General features: G+C 34.8%; 1 protein-coding gene across 2 annotated transcripts in view; it reads left to right on the top strand.

Moving 5' to 3' along the window:
• LOC134534982 (dnaJ homolog subfamily C member 5) overlaps positions 1 to 22,628 on the top strand; it is a 46,610-nt gene that overhangs the window by 1,222 nt on the left and 22,760 nt on the right. For both annotated transcript variants that reach the window (XM_063373766.1, XM_063373767.1), the window contains exons 2-5: positions 3,969 to 4,107; positions 6,411 to 6,563; positions 12,177 to 12,308; positions 17,324 to 17,386. In XM_063373766.1, coding sequence (XP_063229836.1) covers positions 3,969 to 4,107; positions 6,411 to 6,563; positions 12,177 to 12,308; positions 17,324 to 17,386 — 487 coding nt within the window. The remainder of the gene's footprint in view (positions 1 to 3,968; positions 4,108 to 6,410; positions 6,564 to 12,176; positions 12,309 to 17,323; positions 17,387 to 22,628) is intronic.

Genomic DNA, 22,628 nt, shown 5'->3' with positions numbered 1-22,628 from the left:
GATTTCCTCGAAAATTTCTTACCTAACTAAGTACAAACATATATAGGTGAACATAAAATTTCGTAGATGTGGGTACCCAACTTATTTATCACGCAAAAATTATCCATTTCAATTCTTCGGTGAGAACCAGTTTTTGTAGCATGCTAAAGTCGTAGTCATTTGCCACGAAAAACGTTTCTCTAGTCTAATGGGGAAGTTACTGCCAGGTCTACACCTAAGATTTTTCTCGGTTAAACTCAAAAATTTTCGCCACACTTTTGAATACACTCAACATGGTAATATTTAGCATATTTCGTTAACAACTTCATGTATTTAGAAACTGTTCCTTTTACGAAGTTCCACCTGTGTCTCTTGATGCCTTCCAAGGTCCGGCAATAGACATGGCACAAGCAATATAAAATTGTGAATTGTTAACTTACAGTTTCTCTTCATATATCACAGGCGGCACACACCCAGTGTGCATTTTCATCACTGCAGTCCTCTCAGAAATCCACAGTCACACACCATCACTGCCGTGTTCACAACAGCCGTTCTCCGCGAATTAGGGCATGAGGCGCCCGAAACGCGGCTCGCAACTGACTCGTATCAGTGTCCGACTTATACTGTGGAGTGCGCCTAACCATGCACGCCTGCGTCAGCCAGGTTTCCCCTCTTCTATTCACACATTACTGCCATTTGTCAGCATGCAATCACACTGTTCAATTTCCGAGTCCAAGCAGCACCGCACTATGGACAAGTTTTGAAACTTCCCACTCAATAGTTTCATTTCTGCTCATCTCAATTTTTTTTTATATTATCACTATTGAACCACCAATTGTATACATATTAAAATAAATATCTAGGTACCTATTTAAAGATCTGCCATGTATATTTATGAAATTACTATTATCTACCTATTAGAGCTGCCCTTAAGAGGCATTAAGAATAACAATAAAATAATTTCAACAATAAAGTAAATAGAGCGCCTAGGCAAGGGATACGTTAGTTTAGGGTAGCATCTCAGAAAATACTGTAAAATCTTTTGTAGGTTTTTTTTAGGTTAGATAATTGTTGTGTTTTACTGTTCCTGACCTAACCTAACCAACATTTCACTTTCGAACAATCACTGACATCTGTGTAAAACCTAACCTATAAAAAAGATTAGTGAAATAATACTACTACCAGATACTAGCTATAATTAAATTACTCACCTAGGGTGCACTTCCAGGGAACATGATGCACACTACTGATTCGTAACTCTCAACATACTCCCACAGGTGGAATTTATACAAACAATTGTTCTCAATAAAATGTTTCAAATAGTTTACTGAACCAAAAAACTGAAAAACAATTTCATACAGTAAGTACATTTTTTAATTAAAAACTAACCCTTACTTTGTTTCTTAAACTACAATACAGCTATAAAATATAAAGGCCTACAATGAATGAAACTGCTTATTTAATCTTTAAATCATCTTAAATACATTTAGTGAAATCATACATTTTTCATTAGGTTAGACATGGAACAAACAAGCAAAAACAAATTATTACATAAATATGGGTATTATTTATTAATTTTATTGTCATATTTTGTGTGGCGAAGTTAAGGCTTATTTATACTAACCACAACTTTACAAAGTAAGTACCTATATGCAGGATAAGCTTAAGAAAAATTAAAAGTACTTACAAATACAGTAAAATACAAGCTAAATTAACAAATCTTTAGCAAATATAAAAATAACAAGAAAAAATCAGCTAACTCATAAGATACTAGCTGCAGTACTTGGTGTTGCCCGGTTTGAACACTGGGTGAAGGGAAATTTTTTCGAAATCTGATGTAGATAGTAATTGTCTTCTTAATTGGTTCAATGGTATAGAAGTTGCTGCACTACAACACCATCTAGTGGTGAGTTATAACAATATGGATATTGCAAAAATATTCTCTGTGTTCAAAATCTATGTACCTATTCCAATTTTCACGGTAATCGGTTGAACGATGTAGAAGCTGATGCGTTGCAGCGCCATTTAGTGGCAAGTTATAGTGAAATGGATAGCATAAAAACATATCTAATGCTATAATGTTAATGGTTTTTAAATATTTATGACAACATCAAAAAAAAAAACTAACAAAGATACAAACATTCCAAAAATAACTACTAATAAATTTTCTTGAAATACCATATATTCATGCATATTCTGTCACACATTGCTGATACCATAACTAAAGCAGATCATCTGAGTTTAGTAAGTACCGTACCTGAATAAGTGTTGTTAATGCAAGCTTGACATGTACATTTCAATGACACCTACTTTGTTTATCACAAGTAGGTAATGTAAGATGTTTATTTACTTGGAGGGAAGCTAGTAAAACCTAATCTAAGCTCTTACAATTGATATATGTGTATGCATACCATGTGATTCTTTGGATCTATCACAGCTGGGAAGAAGTGACTTGCAAGGTTTGTTATACTTGCCAACTCTTTTGCTCTCTAGGAATTGTAAGAGTTGGGAGCAAATGAATCTAGGTTAAAAATAGTTGGTAACTCTCATTTAGGCAAAGAGAACTATTGAGGTTTAACCTGTCACAAAATCAGATGTCTTGAAAAATGCAATTGCGAATTAAGATATGTCTGAAGGTAATACCTAATATCATGCTGCAAATGATGAGAGCTTAATAAAATTATTTTGTATGTGTTTAAATGTAAGATTATCAGCTATCTTCGCAACCGCCATCTTTAAAATCAGCAATAATAAACCAAGAAATTAGGATTTTTTTTAAATCATTAAAAAATATAAATATTAATATATTGATTGATTTCAGTTCATGAGTTCAGTTCATGGTTAATTATATGTTGTAATTATAGGAATAAGTGTTAATAAAAATACCATATAAAAATATAATTAAATATAAATATAGAATCATTATTGTTATACCTGTGAAACATGATAATAAGTTATCATTGTCCAAAAATCACAATACACTGAAAAATACGATCAACACAGAAGTAGATGATTGTGCTAAAACAAGCACCTGATGACTTGCCCACACAACTCTTCCCCGAGAGAAGCAGCAGCATTATGAGCATAACCTGAGTGACTTGGGAGCACCTTGCTTTCATGCTTGCATCTACCTGAGTAGAATGGCCATCTGCCGTACCGTTTCCGGCAAGTAAAATGTGCAGGTGCACTCCGGGAGTTTAAAGGTTAAAAAAAAGAGAGACTTTGAGTAAAACCTATTGATGTTGTGTATGGTGTTACCTTTGCTTGATAATTGACTGCTTTGTGTTGTGTTTTAGATTATTGTGGTTTTCTGAACGTGTAATTTGTATTGTGAAGAATCAATTGATATAAATTAATGTTAATTCTAGCCCACGAAGTAAAAATAATGGCATTATATATATGAGTGTAGTACCACTAAATGTGTTTAAAAGTGCAAATTTAGGCGCTAAATCAACCACGTGACAAAGATATGGCTTTAATAGTTTAGACATTTGGGGTTGAAGGGCAGTGGAATGAAGATAATTGGTGGTTCAGAAAATTTAAAAGGTCTAAATATTGGTGGAAAAGTATTGAAATCAATGTAATGTAGGCCTAACTCATTTAATGATTTTAAAAGTTTTAATTTAAATATTTTCTCATTTTAATGCATCTTACCCCACTATTTCCTTGGCTCACTAATAAGTACATTCCAAGATCCACTAGGAATTTAAAATTTAAAAGCACCATTTTGCATGACACTCAAGGTACATTATTAGTACCTCCAAAACACCATTTTCAGAGTTATTTTCCATTGACTCTAAAAAAAACTTTAGGAAAGTTAGATAATGTGCAGTGCGTTGTGCCTTATTACAGAAAAAAATCATTTGATCTTTTATTTCTTGTGTAGTGCTGTATCTTCTATCCTAATGTTATGTTGTTGATGTAATGCATCTTTGCTGTGGTAAAGATTCCAGATCTTAATATTGCTCTTATTTATTTTTATCTTCCAGGACATCTGGTGATTCTCTGTACCAGATCTTGGATCTTCCCAAAACTGCCACAGCAGATGATGTAAAGAGGACGTATAGGAGGTTAGCGTTGAAGTACCATCCAGATAAGAATCCCAACAATCCGGAAGCTGCTGAAAAGGTTTGTTTGAAAATTTGTTTTTGTTAAGAGTTATTACGTTTATGGTTTTTGTAATGTGCTTGCGCAATTTTTTCTAGCACTAGCTAGCCATTTTTAATTTCTGTTTCTGGTCGTCTCTTTCCTGGAAATTCCACAAGGAGTGTGGTTGAATGGCATTCTGCGGCATGCCACAGGCCTGACTAGAAAGGTGGGAGTTGATTCTCCTTGAGAGCCTCGCTGGACAGGCGGGTCTGGCTGCACTGTGTTTATATGAGCCCATTATAAAACATAGTCAGGCATTATATTTCTCTGTTTTGCATGTAATTTGGCACACAGCATGGGGCCAAGTTAAAAATTAGTTAGGTTTCTGTGTGTTCTTCTTAGTTTGCTATTTTTACAAGTAGCAGTTGTCTGTCTATAAATGAACATTCAAACTACTTGCATGAATTGGGCACGTGCTAGGCTTTAGAGCATTCTTTTTACAGATATTAGTTTGTGCTAGAAAGATAACGAGGTATAAATTTGTCAGTTTCAATGTCAAAATATTGTTTTGCTAGTACAGTTGAGTATAGTATGCAGTTGAGTTCCCGCTAATCCGAAAATCAGACTATTCCGAAAGAGTTAAGGGTTAAAAGTATTTTTAACTACTTGAATATTTTGTATTTTAAAAATTATTTTTTATATCTTGTCCCAAGCAATTTCATGCTTTTAAAAATGCTATAGTCTGTGTTGTTATACAGCTATGGCATTACGGCAATTATCAGGCTAATCGGAAAATATGGTAATTTGAATAGGTCTCCACCCCAATTGGTTCGGATAAGCGAGACTACACTGGATTTGGAAGCCAAGATTTTTTTTCCAGGGTGTAAATCCTCAGGATTTGAAAAGGAAAACCACACCGTGTTTCAACGGTTGGGCGAGTTGGAGTCGTTAAAGAGCTCTGATAACAGGCTTCTTTGCTATTAGCTCAAGGCCGCTGTGTGCTTAGGCCATTAGATGTCTGGAGTTTCAACAAAAGTGTTCAAGTGAACACGTAGAGCTTGAACTGTGATACTCTTTTTATTTTCGTACCTCAGTGAAAGGACTCTAATCTTGCATTCTTTGGTTCGGCACCAATCACGCCACTTGCTTTAAGATTTTTTAGGGTGGATTCCAGCTGTTGACTTATGCCGGCAGGTCGCATTACTGCCCTCTTGGCATTTTGAGTATACTCAGAGTTTGTTACTTTCAGGTTTTAATTTCAGTACAATGTTTCTGTTTTTTATCGGATTACATTTCATGGGTAGGTACATTTCCATAATGATTTTTTGAAGAAGACCAATTCTCATACTGTATTTTTTCATTTTATAGAGCAGCGTATTATAACTTGTTTTAAATACCAACAAACTGCATATTAATATTTTTGGTATTCTGTTAAAACTATATTGATTTTCGCTAATCTGGCAAACTCATTAATCTGGTATTACCATGCCAGATTAAAGGCCTTTCACTGTATTAGCATGTAAAATTTTAAGTTAAAAGACAATTTTACATTTTTTATGTGGTCTTCAAAGTGTAATATTACTAGTGAAAATTATTATAAGTTGTTTGGGCAATTAAGTTTAGGTGTAAAAATTCTTATACAGAATCTGTAACAGTGATATTAATAAATTCTGAAGCATAGTAAGAAAATTAATTGGTAGAAGAACATGCTAGTTTGAAGTTGTGTTTATAACTTCATTCATGCTGTGTTCTTATTCATTGAGAAATTTTGTTATATTTTGTTATCTATTTTAGGGTGAACTAATAACAATTTTTAACAGTAAGGAGTAAAAAATCTATATTGGCCTATGCCTACTCTTAGCATTAGCAGTCATACCTATTGTTTGGCCCAAAAAGTGGCCATGGTCCGTTCTTCCTGCACAGTACGTAACTCTCTCTTTGGACTTGTTTTTCTCAGGTTTTTTTCACCTGTCAGTGAAACTTACAAGTGGAAAGGGGAAAAGAAATGGAATGAAAAATCCACATTTGACAATAAAATGTTAGTAATGTCATCAAATTCAGTGCTGTTTATTCTTGAAGGCTGACAATGGCCACGAAATGTGTTAATGAAAGAAGTACTTTTGTATAAACTTCCATTCATCAGAAAAATGATATAAAACTATTTAATGGAAGAAAAAAATTTTTGTTCTGAACAGTATGTAACACTTCTGACCTCTGACTTGCTCACCATTGTTCGAGTGCACATACATGGACACTTGAAGAAGTTTGTCTGTTGTTGGAAAAATATATAAGTTCCAGAAAATTTTATTACTGTCGATTGACTGTTAAACATCTTGTTTCAGTTTAAAGAAGTGAACCGTGCCCACAGCATTCTCAGCGATTTAACAAAGCGTAACATTTACGACAATTACGGCTCTCTGGGCTTGTACATTGCTGAGCAGTTTGGAGAAGAAAATGTCAATACCTACTTCTTGGTGACATCTGGCTGGTGCAAGGTAAGGCTAAACGTAGTAGCTGCAAAAAATTTTAAGTTACAATACTCTGATTAAAGTTTTTTCATCAGGAAGTTTTTTGTATAATTACTGCAATTCCATTAATTTTTTGCCCGTTGATAAGTAGATATTAAAGGATGTGAATTCAACTACGTAGTTTCAAAAAGGGCACACATTTTGGTCTTACATTTTAAAATAATTTTTCAAAAGTATGAATTTTTTTCTTTATAAGGTTTTTAATCCTAAAACATGAAAGTTTTAAAGTTAATATTGATGTGACATATTTTTTTTCCTGTTTAGTATTGGTACATATGTATACGTTCACAGATTTATCTTCTGAAGGTAAGGGTGAAAGTAGGCACGGATCACTGATCGTCTTCTCTTGTAGTAGATGGGTGTCTGTTTTGCAGAATGGGATTTTTCTGTACTGGAAATATAATTCAAATAGTTTTATTGGTTCTTTAGTGTTCTCGTCATAAAAGATTTTTATGTTCTGGAGAGAGAATAAAAGGACAGATACATCAGAGGCACACATTCAAAAAAATGGAGTTTGATATAAGATTTCTTAGTAAGAAGCTAGCACTTTTTTTTTTTCATTTCTTTTTTCTAGAAGCTGGTAATGAGCATTTCCAATGAACAAATGATAGTTTACACACTGCATGTTAAGATTTCTTGAAAGAATTATGAATCTTGTATCATACTATTCACGTTTATAATGCTGTCTAATGCACTCTTATTATGTATTGGAATGCTGCTCTTGTAATGGGAGGTTTTCACGTCAGAAGGCTTTGTCAAACTTCATTGGTTTTCCCTTAAGGCCGTCTCGCTTACCAGGACGTGACGACCCACGGCCAAGCAAGTTGATTCAGCGAACTGGTTGATTTAGCGAAAGCTACAGTTTCACCAAAATAGTTGGCAGTTTACAGTAATGTTCCCTAGTGTCAATGGCTGGAGCTTGGTTGAATAAATTTGTTACATCTGAATGTAAACAAAGGACTTCTCCAGTTGGGTGCAATTTAAGGGAGTATGTCCTATTCCAAGTTATTATTTTTAATTTACGTTTAACACTGTTGAACTTGTAGACTTTTTGAGTGGCCGAAGTTACAAAAAAATGTATAATTCATACATTTTGCATAATTAGCTGGCAGAGTAGAATTTTTAACATTGTTTTGCAGTGTGGATAAGGAGAACCCAATGTAAATTATTAAATGAAAATGTGAGGCTTTTGACACGCCTCCGTTGGCATTTACCTTTGCTTACTTAAATTTATATTTTGAAATTTCCTTTAACTGGTTTGTTAATATTGTTTGCTCCAATGCTTAATTATGGATACACCTTTTTTTGTCTTGCTTAAAACGCCCTGTAATGTGCCTTAACGGGTATTTAGGCGTTTGACACGCCTCCGTTGAGGCACATTACAGGGCGTTTTAAGCAAGACAAAAAAAAGGCGTATCCATAATTAAGCATTGGAGCAAACAAAATTAACAAACCAGTTAAAGGAAATTTCAAAATATAAATTTAAGTAAGCAAAGGTAAATGCCAACGGAGGCGTGTCAAACGCCTCAAATGTTTGGATTTAAATGCAATGCTAGTGGCTACTGCGTGATATGCTTTAAATTTCTTTCAGAAGAATTAATTTAATTATATTTAGCCTTTTGAAATTGTAAATATTCTAAGGATTTTAAAAGGCTAGGTAAAAATAAATATTTTTTTCTGAAAGAAATTAAACCCTATCACATATTACTTTTAAAATTTTCTTTTAACCTAAAAATTTCCAATTTTTTTAATATTTCATTTCATTTTCGTTATCCATTCTGCACAAAAATGCTAAAAAAGCAACTTAGCCAGGTAATTATGCAAAAAGGCATGCAGTCAATATAAGTATTTTTTAAATTTGGTTCAATTTCAGCCTCTCAAATAGTTGACATGTTTCACCATGTGGAACATACATATAAAATAATGACCTGGAATGGGGCACACCCCTTAAATTTCAGGGTTTCTGCAGACTGGGAAACTCATGAAATTAATAAGGTTTCTTAATAACCTGGAAAACACAGGGAAATTGACAATATCTTAATAACAAAATAGTATCATTAAATTTTCATACTTTGTAGTATCTTAATGCCTCATAACTATTATGTACTTTAACCATAAGTTCGTGTCCTGTTAATTATCCGTATCTTATTTATTTTTATTAAATTTTTTTTTCAGACTGGAATTTTTGGTTACGCAGTGTTACAGGAAATGGTTGCAGTGGTTTTGGTTGTTTTGAGCTACAAGACATGTAGGTACCATAAAAATAAAAACTATGCACACCATTCATGGAGGCTGAAGAAATTGATTAAGAAATAGGAACAACAAACAATAATGTTGCTCAAAAGAAGCAGGGTCAATTGATAACATAATAATTTACCTATACCTTTATAAATGAACACTATGAAGAAAAGTAGGAGGGGGGGGGGGGGGTGAGGAATCTGTCATGTGTTTGCTTGGAGTGATTCTTGGAATTCTTGGTTAACCAAAATTGTGATGCATTAGAATTCGAACCTTGGTTTCAATAAATATCAGGCCAATTTTTTTTTTTTAACACGGCACTGCTTGTACAGTTGGAAACTTAATTAAAAGAAAAGTGAATACTTTAAAGCAATGCAGAGATATTTTTTTTACAAATTTGGTTTTCTTGAGTATTTTGTGAAGTGGTTTGCTAAATCTAAATTTGAATCTAGGTAAGTAGTTTCATTTCTTAAAAGTGGTTCACGTGGACTCTGTGTAAACATTTCTTAAAAATTTGTACCTTATCATAATGTAGAAGATTGGGAGTGCTTATGTATCTTAGATAACGCATGCTGCGGAATGGGTTTAGGAATCTTATCTCAGCATTCCTAAGAATAGTGTACCTTTCAGTTTTGTTGCTCTTCACAGTAAAATGTGTTGTCATGTAGCATACCTGGCCAGTGATCTATCCGATGTGCATTTAGTCTTGACTGAATGAATGATCTGGGAATTTTTATTGCAATGATTTGTTCCCATTCAAAAAATAAACAGTGCATATGTTTAATATGTACATCCTCTCTTTCCTGTTATTGATAAGTCTTTAAGTAGTGTGATATTAATGCTAGTGTTGGAAAACAAATCGACTACATTAGACTCTGGGTCCCCAGATAACCCAAACCAATAAAGAGCAGATAAATTGAAAAATAATAAAAATAATAGTGTTTGCACGATGATCAGAGAGAGCTAAAACTGTAAACAAACATGTTAGGACAAAAAAAATGCACATTGTAGGATTACTACAATCTCACTGTACAATACAGCAATCACATGTTTGCTTGATAACCCAATGAGTTGCTCTGCATGACGGAGCCGATAGGTGATGAATATTGTTCAGTATAAAGGACCTGTTCTGTAAATATGTGGCCTTGTATTGACTTTTCCCCAAAGTCTCTGGCCAACCCAGTTTTTGCAATTAAGGTTAGCATTGGTTACATTTGACGTGACTAACTCTACATCTTATGATCAAAGTAAAGTTAGTCGTGAATATTGCAGTTAACTTTTTAATGCCAAAATTTGTGTTGCTTGCACAGATTATCTGATTTAGATTTAGATCGACACTGTTAAACTGTATTTTTGTGCATTTCAAATTTTGAAAAGATTGATTTAAACATGTTTCCTTCAAAAATACAATAAATAAATAAATTTGCATGTGCATATTGAGCACTCTTGCTTATGTCACTGTGTCTGTACACTCTTTTTGGATCTTTAGAAAATATTGGTAATTTCTAAGCTATTTTGATTGAATACATATTTATTTCTCACGTTTCTATATGTGGTTGTTAAAATTATGTACCCAGAATATTCCTAATTATTTTTGTTGGAGAAATACATTTTGGATCAAACTGTTACACAGAGGTTTTATCCTAACATTCCTCTTTCAGCACAAAACATTAAAAAAAAAATTCAATTCAGGTAAATTTTCATAGATCTAGGTTGTAGGCTTTGGTGGCAGAGTTACTAACTTCATATTTACCTCTGTGTTGAAACCACGTTTGAGAAAAAGATAATGTGCCCAATGTATCAGCATACCTTGTAGCAGATATGTTCAAGAGTAATTAATTAACATCTGAGACCTGTTGTTTTGGCACAGTATTTATAAAAAAAATTTCACAGAGAGTTTTGATGGTTTCTCTGGGGGACCAACCAACATGACTCCAATAAAATAGGACAAGTAATACACTTTGACCAAGCCCAGCGGATTGTGACTAAGTTATAGTTACAAATTAATTAGGGTGGTGTAAAAAATTCAATACACCCAAATAACATCAACAAAGAAGATGGTTACAGACTGTAGTATTTGGAATTATTTTTTTTTGTCATAACCATGAGTAGTCCCCATCCAAGAATTAGCTACAGTCAGTATTGCTGCACCTACTAAGCAGATTCATCCAGGTTGGTCTCGAATCATAGCCGTCCTCAGGGACCAATTGCAGCTCGGCAGTGAACGGCCTGTTATAAATAATGTGCCAGTACACCAGGCCTTAAGTAGTCGACCGCTTTTGAAGATGTCCGCAACACTGAATGCCGTAACATCGGGACCATCATTTTCAAATGTTGAAGTTAAAAGACTACAGCCTCAAGGGAGACTGGAGGAACAGATAGTGGTCATAGTGGTCGTAGTGGAACGTTAAGAGAAGCAGCAGTGCTAATGCAAGGAGCGGTGTATGGATGGTGATGGTAGCATTTTGCTTGCCGATTCCACCGTATGTCCAAATGAAAAATGAGCAGTAACTTAGTTTCAGAATCTTAGAGTTTTTACGTCAGTTTTTGGTCATTTTTGTTGACAGAGATACATAGTAATAAATATTGTTTTTCTACACCTTCACCTTGGTGGCAGCCCTGATACAAGTACAATTGCATCCAAATTTTACACAAAGGTATATGAATTCTAATTACAAATACTCAGAACATTAAAGTCACTGCTACTCACGCTTCACTTATCCATGATTTTGGAAAACACCCCAACCCCAGTCCACACACTGAAAACAGTCATTTTTTATATTTTTACTGCAACTATTCTCTGGGGATGATTGCATGAATAAACACTTCTCATGGTTGAAAATAAAAATATTTGCCATTGAGATTAAGGTACAAATAATTTAGCTCGTGTCCATGATTCCAGTATGCACACAAAAAATGTTTTTTTTTCAGAATTGTGAAATTAATATAGGTTATTTAGCTTGAAACCATTGAAAAACTTTATGTATTTTGGAGATTTCATGTATATTTCATTAGTGCTTTCCAATTAATGTTAACTAACACCTGTTGAATTAAACATAAAATATCTTGGCCTACATGAATTCGAACTTGCAACATGTCAGCAGAAGTATTTACCATTTTCATATTGTAAAACCTACTTGGCTATAAGAGGACCATTACAAAGAATTAATAAGTGTTCTAATTAGCGAGAATGCACTATATATATTATATTACTCCCCCCTTAATGTGTTGACGATTATCATGTGTGCGTTATTGGAAGGTTTCTCAGGTACATTGAAGTGAGGGTCGACTGCGCAGCGGGAATGTTTGAGCCATCGTGCGCTGTGACTGCTGTGTCGGCAGGCCCTGATCGTGTTCTGCGGAATCGTGACGGGCTGCTACCTGTGCTGCTGCTGCTGCTGCTGCTGCAACTTCTGCTGCGGCAAGTGCAAGCCGCGCCAGCCGGAGGAGACCGGGGACTACCACACCCTCCATGTGAGTGCTCCTTCCCCCCGCCACTGCGCTCCGCCCCTCGGAGGGGACACCAAACGCTAGCACGACAAAATAATTAAATTCGCTTGTAGAGTAACCAGCTTATCCATCCACTGAAATGTTAAAAAAAATTAAACGCGTTCAAAGCAACTAGAACAAAGGTAATTAATGATCAGAATTTGTATATCTGTTATTATGAACGTTACTGAAGGTATACTTCCTAAATATAATTTGATAATGCAATCATTGCATGCTTGATTTTGTGAATCTCCTTGCTATTAGAGTTAATTCATTTTTCATAGCACACCTAGTAAGATTAAACTGGGTTTAGCTCACGAAAAATTCACAAAAATATCTTGCTGTGTATGGATCCGTCAGAAAATCGACTATACGCATGAGGTTTATCTTACGAAGCACTGAAACACTATGTTTCTGATGCGTCATTAAGTTATTCTATTTCTGTGATAAATAGCTCTATAACCGGATTTCGAAAACAATGATAAATCACTGAAAATCTGCTATTACTTCACAGCACTGGAATCCTTTCTCATCTTTTCGTTCATTAAGTCATCATTAATTTGAAAATTCAATCTATCATTATGTTTTATCTGCTGACCAGCAATATTATTGCAACAATACTATCTAAAATCATATTTTCACAATGAAATGTGTGTTTATATCAGCAAATTTTGGTTGTTTGATATATCAATGTTGCATTAGCATCATACCTAAATGTGTGCTATGTCTAAAACCATAGCATTAGTTCAGCAGATAATTTGGAAACCCAATTAAAAATACCTTAAGACTGTTAAAAATATTGTGTAATTGTAGTGTTAAGTTATTTGTGGTATTTACGAGCTACAGTATTTTATTTATAATATCAATGAAAATTTAACTAGATTCATGTTGTTATTGTGCAGGCTAAATAGTTTAAAGTAATTTATCAGAAATAACATCTATTGTCAAAAGTTGTAATGTAGACAAGAATATCTTTTGAATACTGAATTTTTAATAGTATCGATGATAGTGAGTTAACATTGAACTATGTTCTCATTTAAATTGCCATGAGGAAAAAAAATACAAGCTCATAATACATTATCTTAAGTTTTCCTGTTCCGTAATAATTTAGTATTAAACCTCAAAACTTTAAATCCATTTACTAAAACCAATTTTTTTTGGTTACGATAGTGTTGTTCTGGTGCAACATGATTTTAGCATGTGTTTTAATTAAACTTGGTAGTATAGAGGAATTTCTTTCCTATTTCGTGTGATGAGTTGTTTAATGCAATTTTAAATGGTTTTGGGAAGCATCTGAGGAAAAGAGGCATTTCTCTCTCAAAACAAAATTGAACTTGAGTTCATTGGCAAGATGGCTACGGGCTCTTGCATGCTTCAACCAGCACTAAACCAGCAACACAACCATCAGCTCTAGTATAGGGACCGTTAACTTACACTCGTGGTAGGTTCGCTGGGGTTCGTTCATCATGTGACGTGGCACGCACTGGTGGCTTGTGGAAGTGGTTACTGTCGTGGCGGTGGTGGCTGTTTCTCCTGTGGTGGTACAGGAGCATTGTGAGCGTCGCGATGTTTCTTTGCATTTCGACTGTTGGGGATTCTGCTTGGTGGAGGCTCGAGAAGGAGTTCATTAGCGTAAGGAATAGCTGGAAGAGACGGCCATGGGTGGGGAGGGTGGACAATACTGACCAAGGTGATGAAGAGTTTGACTGATGGGCATGGGAGCTGTTGATGAATAAAAAAAAGCAACTCCCCCCCCTCCCCTACCTTCTCCTTCTTCTTTCAAGTTTGACAGTTTCATTAAAGATAGCATTAAAGGGTTTGAAGCATCTTAGATAGTGATTACTTAGATAGGATTACTGTCTCACCTTTTGTTTTTGTATTTCTTATGCTTTGAATATGTTTTCATGTGTAGTGCACATATTTAAGATATTTGTTGATTGGAACAGAATATACCTAGCGTTCTATTTATGAAAAAAAAAATTATGAATGGCAGATCTTTAAGTTACAAAGTGGATAAAAGAGATTATTGGCATAGTAAAGTGCATTTAAGTACACATCATTTGAACAGGTAAGGGATACTTAATTATGGCTTTGTTTTCTTCTTTCGCAAGAAATGGATGTTATTGTTTTTGATTTGGTGTGTGCTTTTTTTTGTATTTTTGTAGGGTTTTCTTTCCTGTAGTTAGAGTGCTTTGCTTGTTGACAAGGTATTGCAGGTTCTGTTGAGTTGAGAGAGCAGTATCATCTATGAGGTATCATCTGTGAGGCTGCTGGGTGATATAAAAATGCTGGTAGAAAAACTGCCTCACAAGTCTCTAACACTATACGTAAAAGGAAAGCTGGGAATGCCTGTGTCGACTAAGAAGGGAATCTGGTATACTTTGACTAAATTCTAATGATGCCTTCCACTGAAACATATAAATATAAGGTATGAGTAGTTACAGGCTCTTTGTGATGTATCTGGTTGTGAGTCTGAATATGAAGGTCCATCAGGTGTCCATCTAAATTTGGTGCAAGGTAAGTAGCCACCTTTTGTGTAGCGTAATTGTGTGCGGATTAATTCAGAGTAAAAATTGGACCTTGATCCTGTAATAGATTTTTATAAGATCTTGAGGTTCTCATTATATAAACTGTATGTTATGAAAAAGATAGAATCAACTAAAAAAAATATGAATATGACTGGCTCGATTGATGCTGAATCATAGAATGCCGGATTAAACTGAAGACTTTTTACTTTATTTTGTAACTGAGATAGAAAAGCTATTATAGATATAGAAATGTTAACATTTTCTGTGTTTGCCATGAAAATTAAAATTACATAAGTTTCAAGGAAGGTGGATATTAAAGGTAAGTAAACCAGAAAAATTGGGTGGGGGTAGGATGTTAATTTTTAATTTTTTAGTTCAGTGTGTGTAGACAGAGAATTAATATATCACACCATCCAGTGTGTCCATTATTGTCTGGGCTAACACACACGAGACCTAAAAATAGGATGTGTCTCATCAGCTCAAGCAATTAGCATGTTTCCAGCATGTTTTGTAATGCAAACTATTGCTACACTGCTTGTGATCGTACAAAGAAAACAAACAATAATCTTTTCTCTTCAGTGAAAACTTATTAAGTAGTTTATACAACAGGCAACATTTTTGGCTCTGGGAAAATGAAGGTAAGGATTAGTGTTTGCTTGTTAGTACTGTAGAACATCACTGCATATTTGTATATTTATAGAATTTAATTTTGATTTTAATTCAGCAATTTGTGGCATCAGCAGGCATGTTTTTTTTTTTTTTTTTTGCAAAAATAAAATAATTATAATTTTTTGATTTAGTTCATTGTACACTTCATACAGAATAATTTTTTTCTGTGTAGCATCTGTTGGTTTTTAATGCTAATACTGTATTTTCTAGCATGTAAGATGTAGCTCAAAGTCAGCTTCTCAGGAATGAAAATGGGAAAATAAATGCCCACCTCATACAAGTAATGAGACCACTTGGCCCTGAGTGCTTATCCACATGCAGTCAAAAAAATTTTTTGTTTGATATTCGTGGGTAAAATATGTGAGCATAAGGATGGCCAGTGTGTGTGCGCGTGTGCATCTGCTAGTATAATCTTAGAAGTTTCCAAGGTCAGAGAAAATGCTGATCCAAAAGGCTTTATGTTTTTTTTAAAACTGCATTCGGTGTGCTCACTCTGACGAGTACCTAAGGCTTGACATCCAGACACAGGAAGGAAGAATTTAAAAGTCCAAGTTAATGGCCCACTAGAATCGGCCAGATGTCACTGATGTAATAGAATAGACTTGACAGAGAAAGAAGGGAGAGGTCTGCCTAGAACATGTTGACTACCTTGTCTATAAACTCTGCAGTATAGAAAAAGAAAGCATATAATATAAAGCGATCCAGCCTAAAGACCACAACAAACACCCAAACACAGCTGCAGTTGTAATTGTAAATACAAGTAAAATAAACTGGGTCAAGTTGTAGTCATTCTGAAAATTAATTAAGTATTCTTCCCCACTTTACTTTCCATGTCATTTATTGAGACTCCAAGCAATAGTACAATGAGACAACCTTATATAAAATGAGTAGCGACTTTTAAGCGCTTCAAACATGTATAAATTAATTTTATTACACACCGAAAAATATGGAGAATGATTCCAAAATTTGATATGTGTATCAGAGGGAATAGGAATGTAAAGAATTTGAGTTTCAGTGTTTTTTTTATCAGTAAAAAATAACTACTTTGTACTTTTCTATGTATTTTAAATGAAGTCTAGCTTGCATTATATGAATTTTTATGTTGAATGCATATATTTACGTAGTGTTAAAATTTTTAATTGTTTTAATTCTATTTTAAATATAAGTTGTTATTTTTTTAAGCTGCTTGTTCTTTTTGCTATGAACTATTGTGATTTCTGGGAATACTATAAATATATAATACCTTTCATCAGTGCTGATCTGCCAGCGGAAGTGATGTTGCATCAAACTAGTTGGTATGTAATGGCTGTAGCATGCATTCTTTGAACAGCTGGTCTCCTGTTGTTCATTTACAGATCAGATGTCTGCATGGTTAATATTTTTACGTGTTACCATCGACAGTTCATGTTTTCACCTAAGCATTCGTTGCTCTGATGAGTTACTTTGCCTTTTTTTATGTTGTGAATTAATGTTTCAGCGTATGATTAATGTGTTTAAATTATTAAATGGTGCCTAAATTAAACATGAACTGCTTGGTTTGAAGTTGTAGGATCTCCCTGATAGCTCCTTAGTTGTTTTTTTTGTTTCTCTCTTTTCTTCATACGTACTAATGTTTTTTTTTTATTTTACTTGTCAAGTGTTTTGGTATGCATAGCTTTTTTTTTTCTCCTCCAGAAGCCAAACCTCATTTTCCATCCTCCCCCTCCCTCTCCAAATCCCTTCCAAATCATTGTTTTGTTAGTACTTCTTTCTTTAGTCCTCATAGCAATGAACTGAGTTTTGGTTGGCTTCCTTTGTTTGTAGAAGAACCCCTCGTCGAGTAAAGACGGACCTGTGACACAGCAGCCCAGGCCTGATGCAAACAAGGTGTGGAAATATTCTCATATTTCATTTAATACTTAGATCTATTCTCTCTTTGTTAAACTCTTCCATTGCAAGCAGTACACATTGTGTGGCAGATAAGGTACGTATGTGGTAGCTGTGTGTGTGTGTACGAATCTGCATTGAAATTTGAAACGAGCGTGCTTCGTAGGACTGGATTGCTCGTGTTTTTATAGCTTGTTACTTAAAGGTGTCAATTTTTCTGGTTGCTCAAACGAGTTCTGTATTATTGAAATTGACTCAGAGTTACAAGGAAAGTCATGATGTGTGGGTGATTTAAAATGATTGTGCCTATGCTTGACTTGTCATTTTAGCTAGAAATTAGTGTAGGCTGCATATTAGCTGTCGGAGCTGGTACCTTTTATAATGTTATTTAGTACCGTCTCATAAATCTCTAGTAAAAATGGCTGAGATTTGTGTTTCCTTTTATACCTGTATCATTAGTCTGGGATATATTATTATTAACGTAATAAAGAAAACTAGTCGCCACTGTCACAGATGTCTTTAGAATATCTTAGCCAATAGCAGAACTATTGTTTTTGCTACTTCATCTCTGACAGGCCTTTACTCATAAATAGATAAATAAATAAAAAGATATAAAGTTGAAATTTCCACAGATTATGTATTGTTTTGATGTAAAAGTAAAAATTGTTATAAAAATTTTGTATAGCTGTTTTTGAAAGGAAACTTTGTGTAAAAAATTATGTGCAGAAATTTTTTTTACTTAGTTATTTGGAATATTGTAGTCTTGGAGACTGTTTAGCAAACCAATGTTTGGTGATGATAAATAATATCAGGTCTTGGTTTCACAAACCATCTTCATTATTGATGTGCATGGCATTAATACCTTGGTGTTAAGGACTACCGTATTTACTCGCATAATGTCCGCAGTAATTTGGCTACATTTTTGACAAAAAAAAATGGGGTGCGGACATTATGAGGTGAAGTCCGAAAAAAAAATTTTTCCTCAAAATTTTACGTTTTGTGTAGAGTAAAAAAATTATTCTCTCATAATTAGTTTAATAGCAGAGCGCTGGTGACTGGCGACCCTCCGCAGCGGATGTGAGAAATGTGACAGGTGTCGAGATAATTGGGTGCCGGCAATTAGTGGAAGACGCTACTCATTTTTTTTTCTCTCACTCGCGTGTGCGCTCTTACCTTCAGAAGCTGCAGCCAGCCTACACAAAATAAACGCTTTGTGTGAAAAGAAATTTTTTTAATCTTTCATTGAGATGGCCACTGACAGCACGGGGCAGATGTCTGTCTGCATTAGCCGGCGCCGGCGAGCCTCCCTCCCTGTCCCTTGCCCACTGTGTGTATAAAAAAACAGTGCGCACGTACCCCCACCACTTCTCCGCTACCTCCCCTACTTTGTGACGTAGTGTGAGTTGACGTGTACTGGCTTTTGCTATATATAGCCCATCCCCTTGCAACTCGCGTGACGCAGTGGAGTGCGAGTTTCTGAGTCCGGACGGTTTCACCACGCTACAAAACCCTCTCAGCGACCGCTCTGGAGAAATGAACAACTCAAGGTCAAAGCATTGTTGACAGCGTCGGTAAATTTCCATCCCGTTACTGTGCCTGTCAAGGGTGGCCAAGGTTGCTTTGTCTGGTGCGGACTTTATGCGGATTTAAAAAAATTCCATTTCAAGTATTTAAAAAGAATTGTGCGGACATTATGCGATGGCGGACATTATGCGATTAAATACGGTATTCCTTTAGATTTCTCACTCCATATAGATCTTTAGCATTTCTTTTTTGGTCGCAAATTTCGTCACCAGATTTTGAGTGTATGCTATATGCTCGCTGTAAAATATAATAAATTAAGAACACTTGCCATTACTTAAACATTAGAAAATATCTTGTGAATAAATTTGTGATTAAAAAGAAAATACAACAACACAATTGTGATGAATTTACAAAAATAGCCATTAAATAGTTGATTTTCTAAGAACATGATTATGAGAATGAGCCTTAAAGAGTGAAGAATGTAGAATGGTAAAATTTTATGTTGCAGAGGCAATAACAACCACAAAACCATTTCATTTCCTTACTGATAAAAACCTTAAAAAGTTTGTAATCTGTACCTGGAGGATTGGAAAAAAAAAATTATGAACTCTCAACTGGAGAATTGTGCCTTGCTGAAATTCCGGCTATCAAAGTATGTAACTAGAAAAAAACCATTAGGAAAAATAGTTGCAAATATGTAATTTTTTTTATTACTTTATTGATTGCATTAAACACAAAAATAACTAGATATCTAATAAAAAATAATATTGATGGTTATTGGTAGTCACTCATTTAAATTTTATTTACATTGAACTGGGAAATCAATTTTGTACTGTTTAGAGTTCACCATTATCTTAGTATTTCTGACCTCTTTAACTACTGCATAATCAGGTGAGGTTAGACCACTTCTATTGAGGACCTTTGATACAAGGTAAGCCTCCAGTAAGAGGTCAACATCTGATATGAGGTGAGAATCCACTATCAGATTAGCCTACTATATTGAATGATTAACTTTATTGGATGACTTAGAAATTTTATGCATGTGTAAGTTTTTCAGTGCCTTGTCAAAATGAGATCTGATACAAGAAGTAAGAATAAGGTACGCATCTGGTAGAATAGAACATTAAAGTTTTATGGTACAAGGGCACTTCAAGGAAATAAATTACAGGTGGCAGGTGAAAGTAATTGAAGAAGAACAAGACAAAAAATAACATGGTCATTAGACATGCAGGAAACCATAAACACTTTTACATTATCAAGAAAAATGCATGCTTGGAAGTGGAAAGTATTAGATGTTACGGATTGAAAATACCAATATTCATTCAAGGAATGCATCGACTGCTGACAGTAGCACATGATTTAGGGGCAAAAACATATATGAAATGTTCTTTTCAAACATTAGTGCAACCTATTTGGAGATGACAAAATTGTAATCAAAGAGAAAATGCAGAGCTTCACCTTATATGATGTCCTTTTACTGCTTTACGGGCTGGTCGGTTTTAAGCAAGTAAAAATGGCATACTCAAGAGGGCACTTGGATATGGTAATGGCAGTCTTTGGATCTGGCAGGCAAGCTGTAGTCTCAGCAGAAATTCCTCTATAGAAAAATCTAGAAGTGAGACTAACTTCAAGTCAAGATTTTGTTAAAAAACTTATTTTTTTATAAGTTAAAAATTAAAAGTTAAATTAAAGAAAAGTGGATTGTTATGCTAAAAACCTGAAGGCTTTTTAAAGCTGCGATTCTCTGTTGAAATTCTTTAACCACCCAATGCAATTGAAGTGCATAAAATTTGAAAACTTAACAAAACTTCAACAAAATGAGATAATATTGACATAATTTCTTATGCCCTTATACAAAAAATATCACAGAATTCGTGCTTTGTATAATACTTGCCCATTGCTGTACCCTAGGAGGTGCTACACCAGACATAGTTTTGATTAACGAGCGAGAAACGTGCTAAGCATAAATATTATTTTATTTTCAACAAAAAATGCACATAAGCAATGCACATGTTTACTGGTTCAATACACTTGATCTTGCTGTACAGTAACACTCATAAGGCTTTGAACTGCTGTAACTAACATGTTTCATAAAATTAATTACAGGAAATACTACCGCCTTAAAACACTTGTTAAATAGAGCTTTCTCTATGATTAAAAAATATATACATATATTTTTAAAAAGCCTTCAGGACTCTGAAATATTTTACAACTCCATTTAACTTAATTAAAATATTCATCAAAATATTAATATAAATTAAGAATTAATTCAAAATTGGACTAATGCTTAGTGTTACTTTAAAAAAAAACATAATAAAAAATATTACTATTTCAATTTTCTTTTAAGACAATTATAACATTTATTAAAATTAAAGGGAATATCATATCACTTATTCATAATAATGTTCATCAAGAGCAGTGGGTGGGCAGTGGAGGGGGTGGGTAGCGAGGACCCTTGTAATCCGGCCAGGCACGCTTGGCATGCCTGTCAATGGACGGCGCGTGACGTCAAAGGTCATGTAAAGCCGCCAGCCAGCTGTGAACCTGGCGGGCATCGCGCTCCTGTCTGCGTTCATAATACAATACTAAATATTGCTTGTTTACTAACTTTTCTGTTAAATCTTTAAATGTTATTAATTACGCTCCTTAGCATAGAGTAAAATTAATTCTGCTGCCTGCCACTAAGCCAGCAGACCTATATTTATATGTCCACCTTATTTTTCTGCGTATCCTTGATAATTAGATTTATATGTCCACCTTATTTTTCTGTGTATCCTTGATAATTAGTTTTATACTTCAGAGTGCTTCCTTGATCAGATCTCCCTGGTTCAACGTAGAGTCGTATCAACAAAACCCTTTGCTCATACAAATTTGCTATGTAACTCTTACTTGAATGTACCTTGGTTCATTTGTTACCTTAATTACCGTAACAACATTTGTACCATAAAGTCCCAAATAGTATAATTATTCTTTGTGTTACTCTTTACCTCTTCAATGGATGTGCTCTATGTTCCAAGTTCTGTAGTCCTCTGTCTCAATGATGGGCTAAGTCAGCCTTAAAAGTTTGCATTGATGTCTTATCGGAAGATAGGCTAAGTCCAGGATATATCACGGCGACACTTCTTTGGGCAGCGTAACAGGCTGCGACTCTGGCTCTGCAGCAGTCAGGGCAACGTGAACACAGCTAGCTTTCGACGACGGGGCGGAACCAACTGCTGGTAGCGCAACGCTCCAGTAGCTAGTAGACTCTCTCATTGGCTTGTTGGGGGGGGGGGGGGGGGGTCCTCCTACTTAAAACTCCAGGGAAGTAATGACTTTTTATTATTTCTGGATTCTTCTCCACTGTGGTTGCCACTTGACCACGTGAAAGGTGACGTCAGCCAAAAGCAGGTAGCCAACTTCTGAAACATGGGACTTGCTTGCACAGTGCTGTTAAAATGGAACAGGTGGCCCACCACCAAGTAGCTACACTCGACTCAAACCTAGGTCTCATACCAAAAAGGTTATAGAGAAAGTTACGCACGTGACACAAACTGTAATAAATAATTGCTCTTGTACAGTATTGGTGATTTTAAGTTCTAATTTTTCTTTTCAAATCCAATTATATAGTTGTTGGTTAGTTTGAATAATGGCTAGTCATTACTTTGCCAGTGCTGGAATTGATTTTTTTATTAAGCACCATCAGGCAGGAGATTTTATGAACCGGGATTCCCATGTT

Source organism: Bacillus rossius, chromosome 8 (assembly GCF_032445375.1).
Source record: "Bacillus rossius redtenbacheri isolate Brsri chromosome 8, Brsri_v3, whole genome shotgun sequence".
Classification (NCBI taxonomy): Eukaryota; Metazoa; Arthropoda; class Insecta; order Phasmatodea; family Bacillidae; genus Bacillus; species Bacillus rossius.
This window is presented reverse-complemented; position numbering and strand designations above follow the sequence as displayed.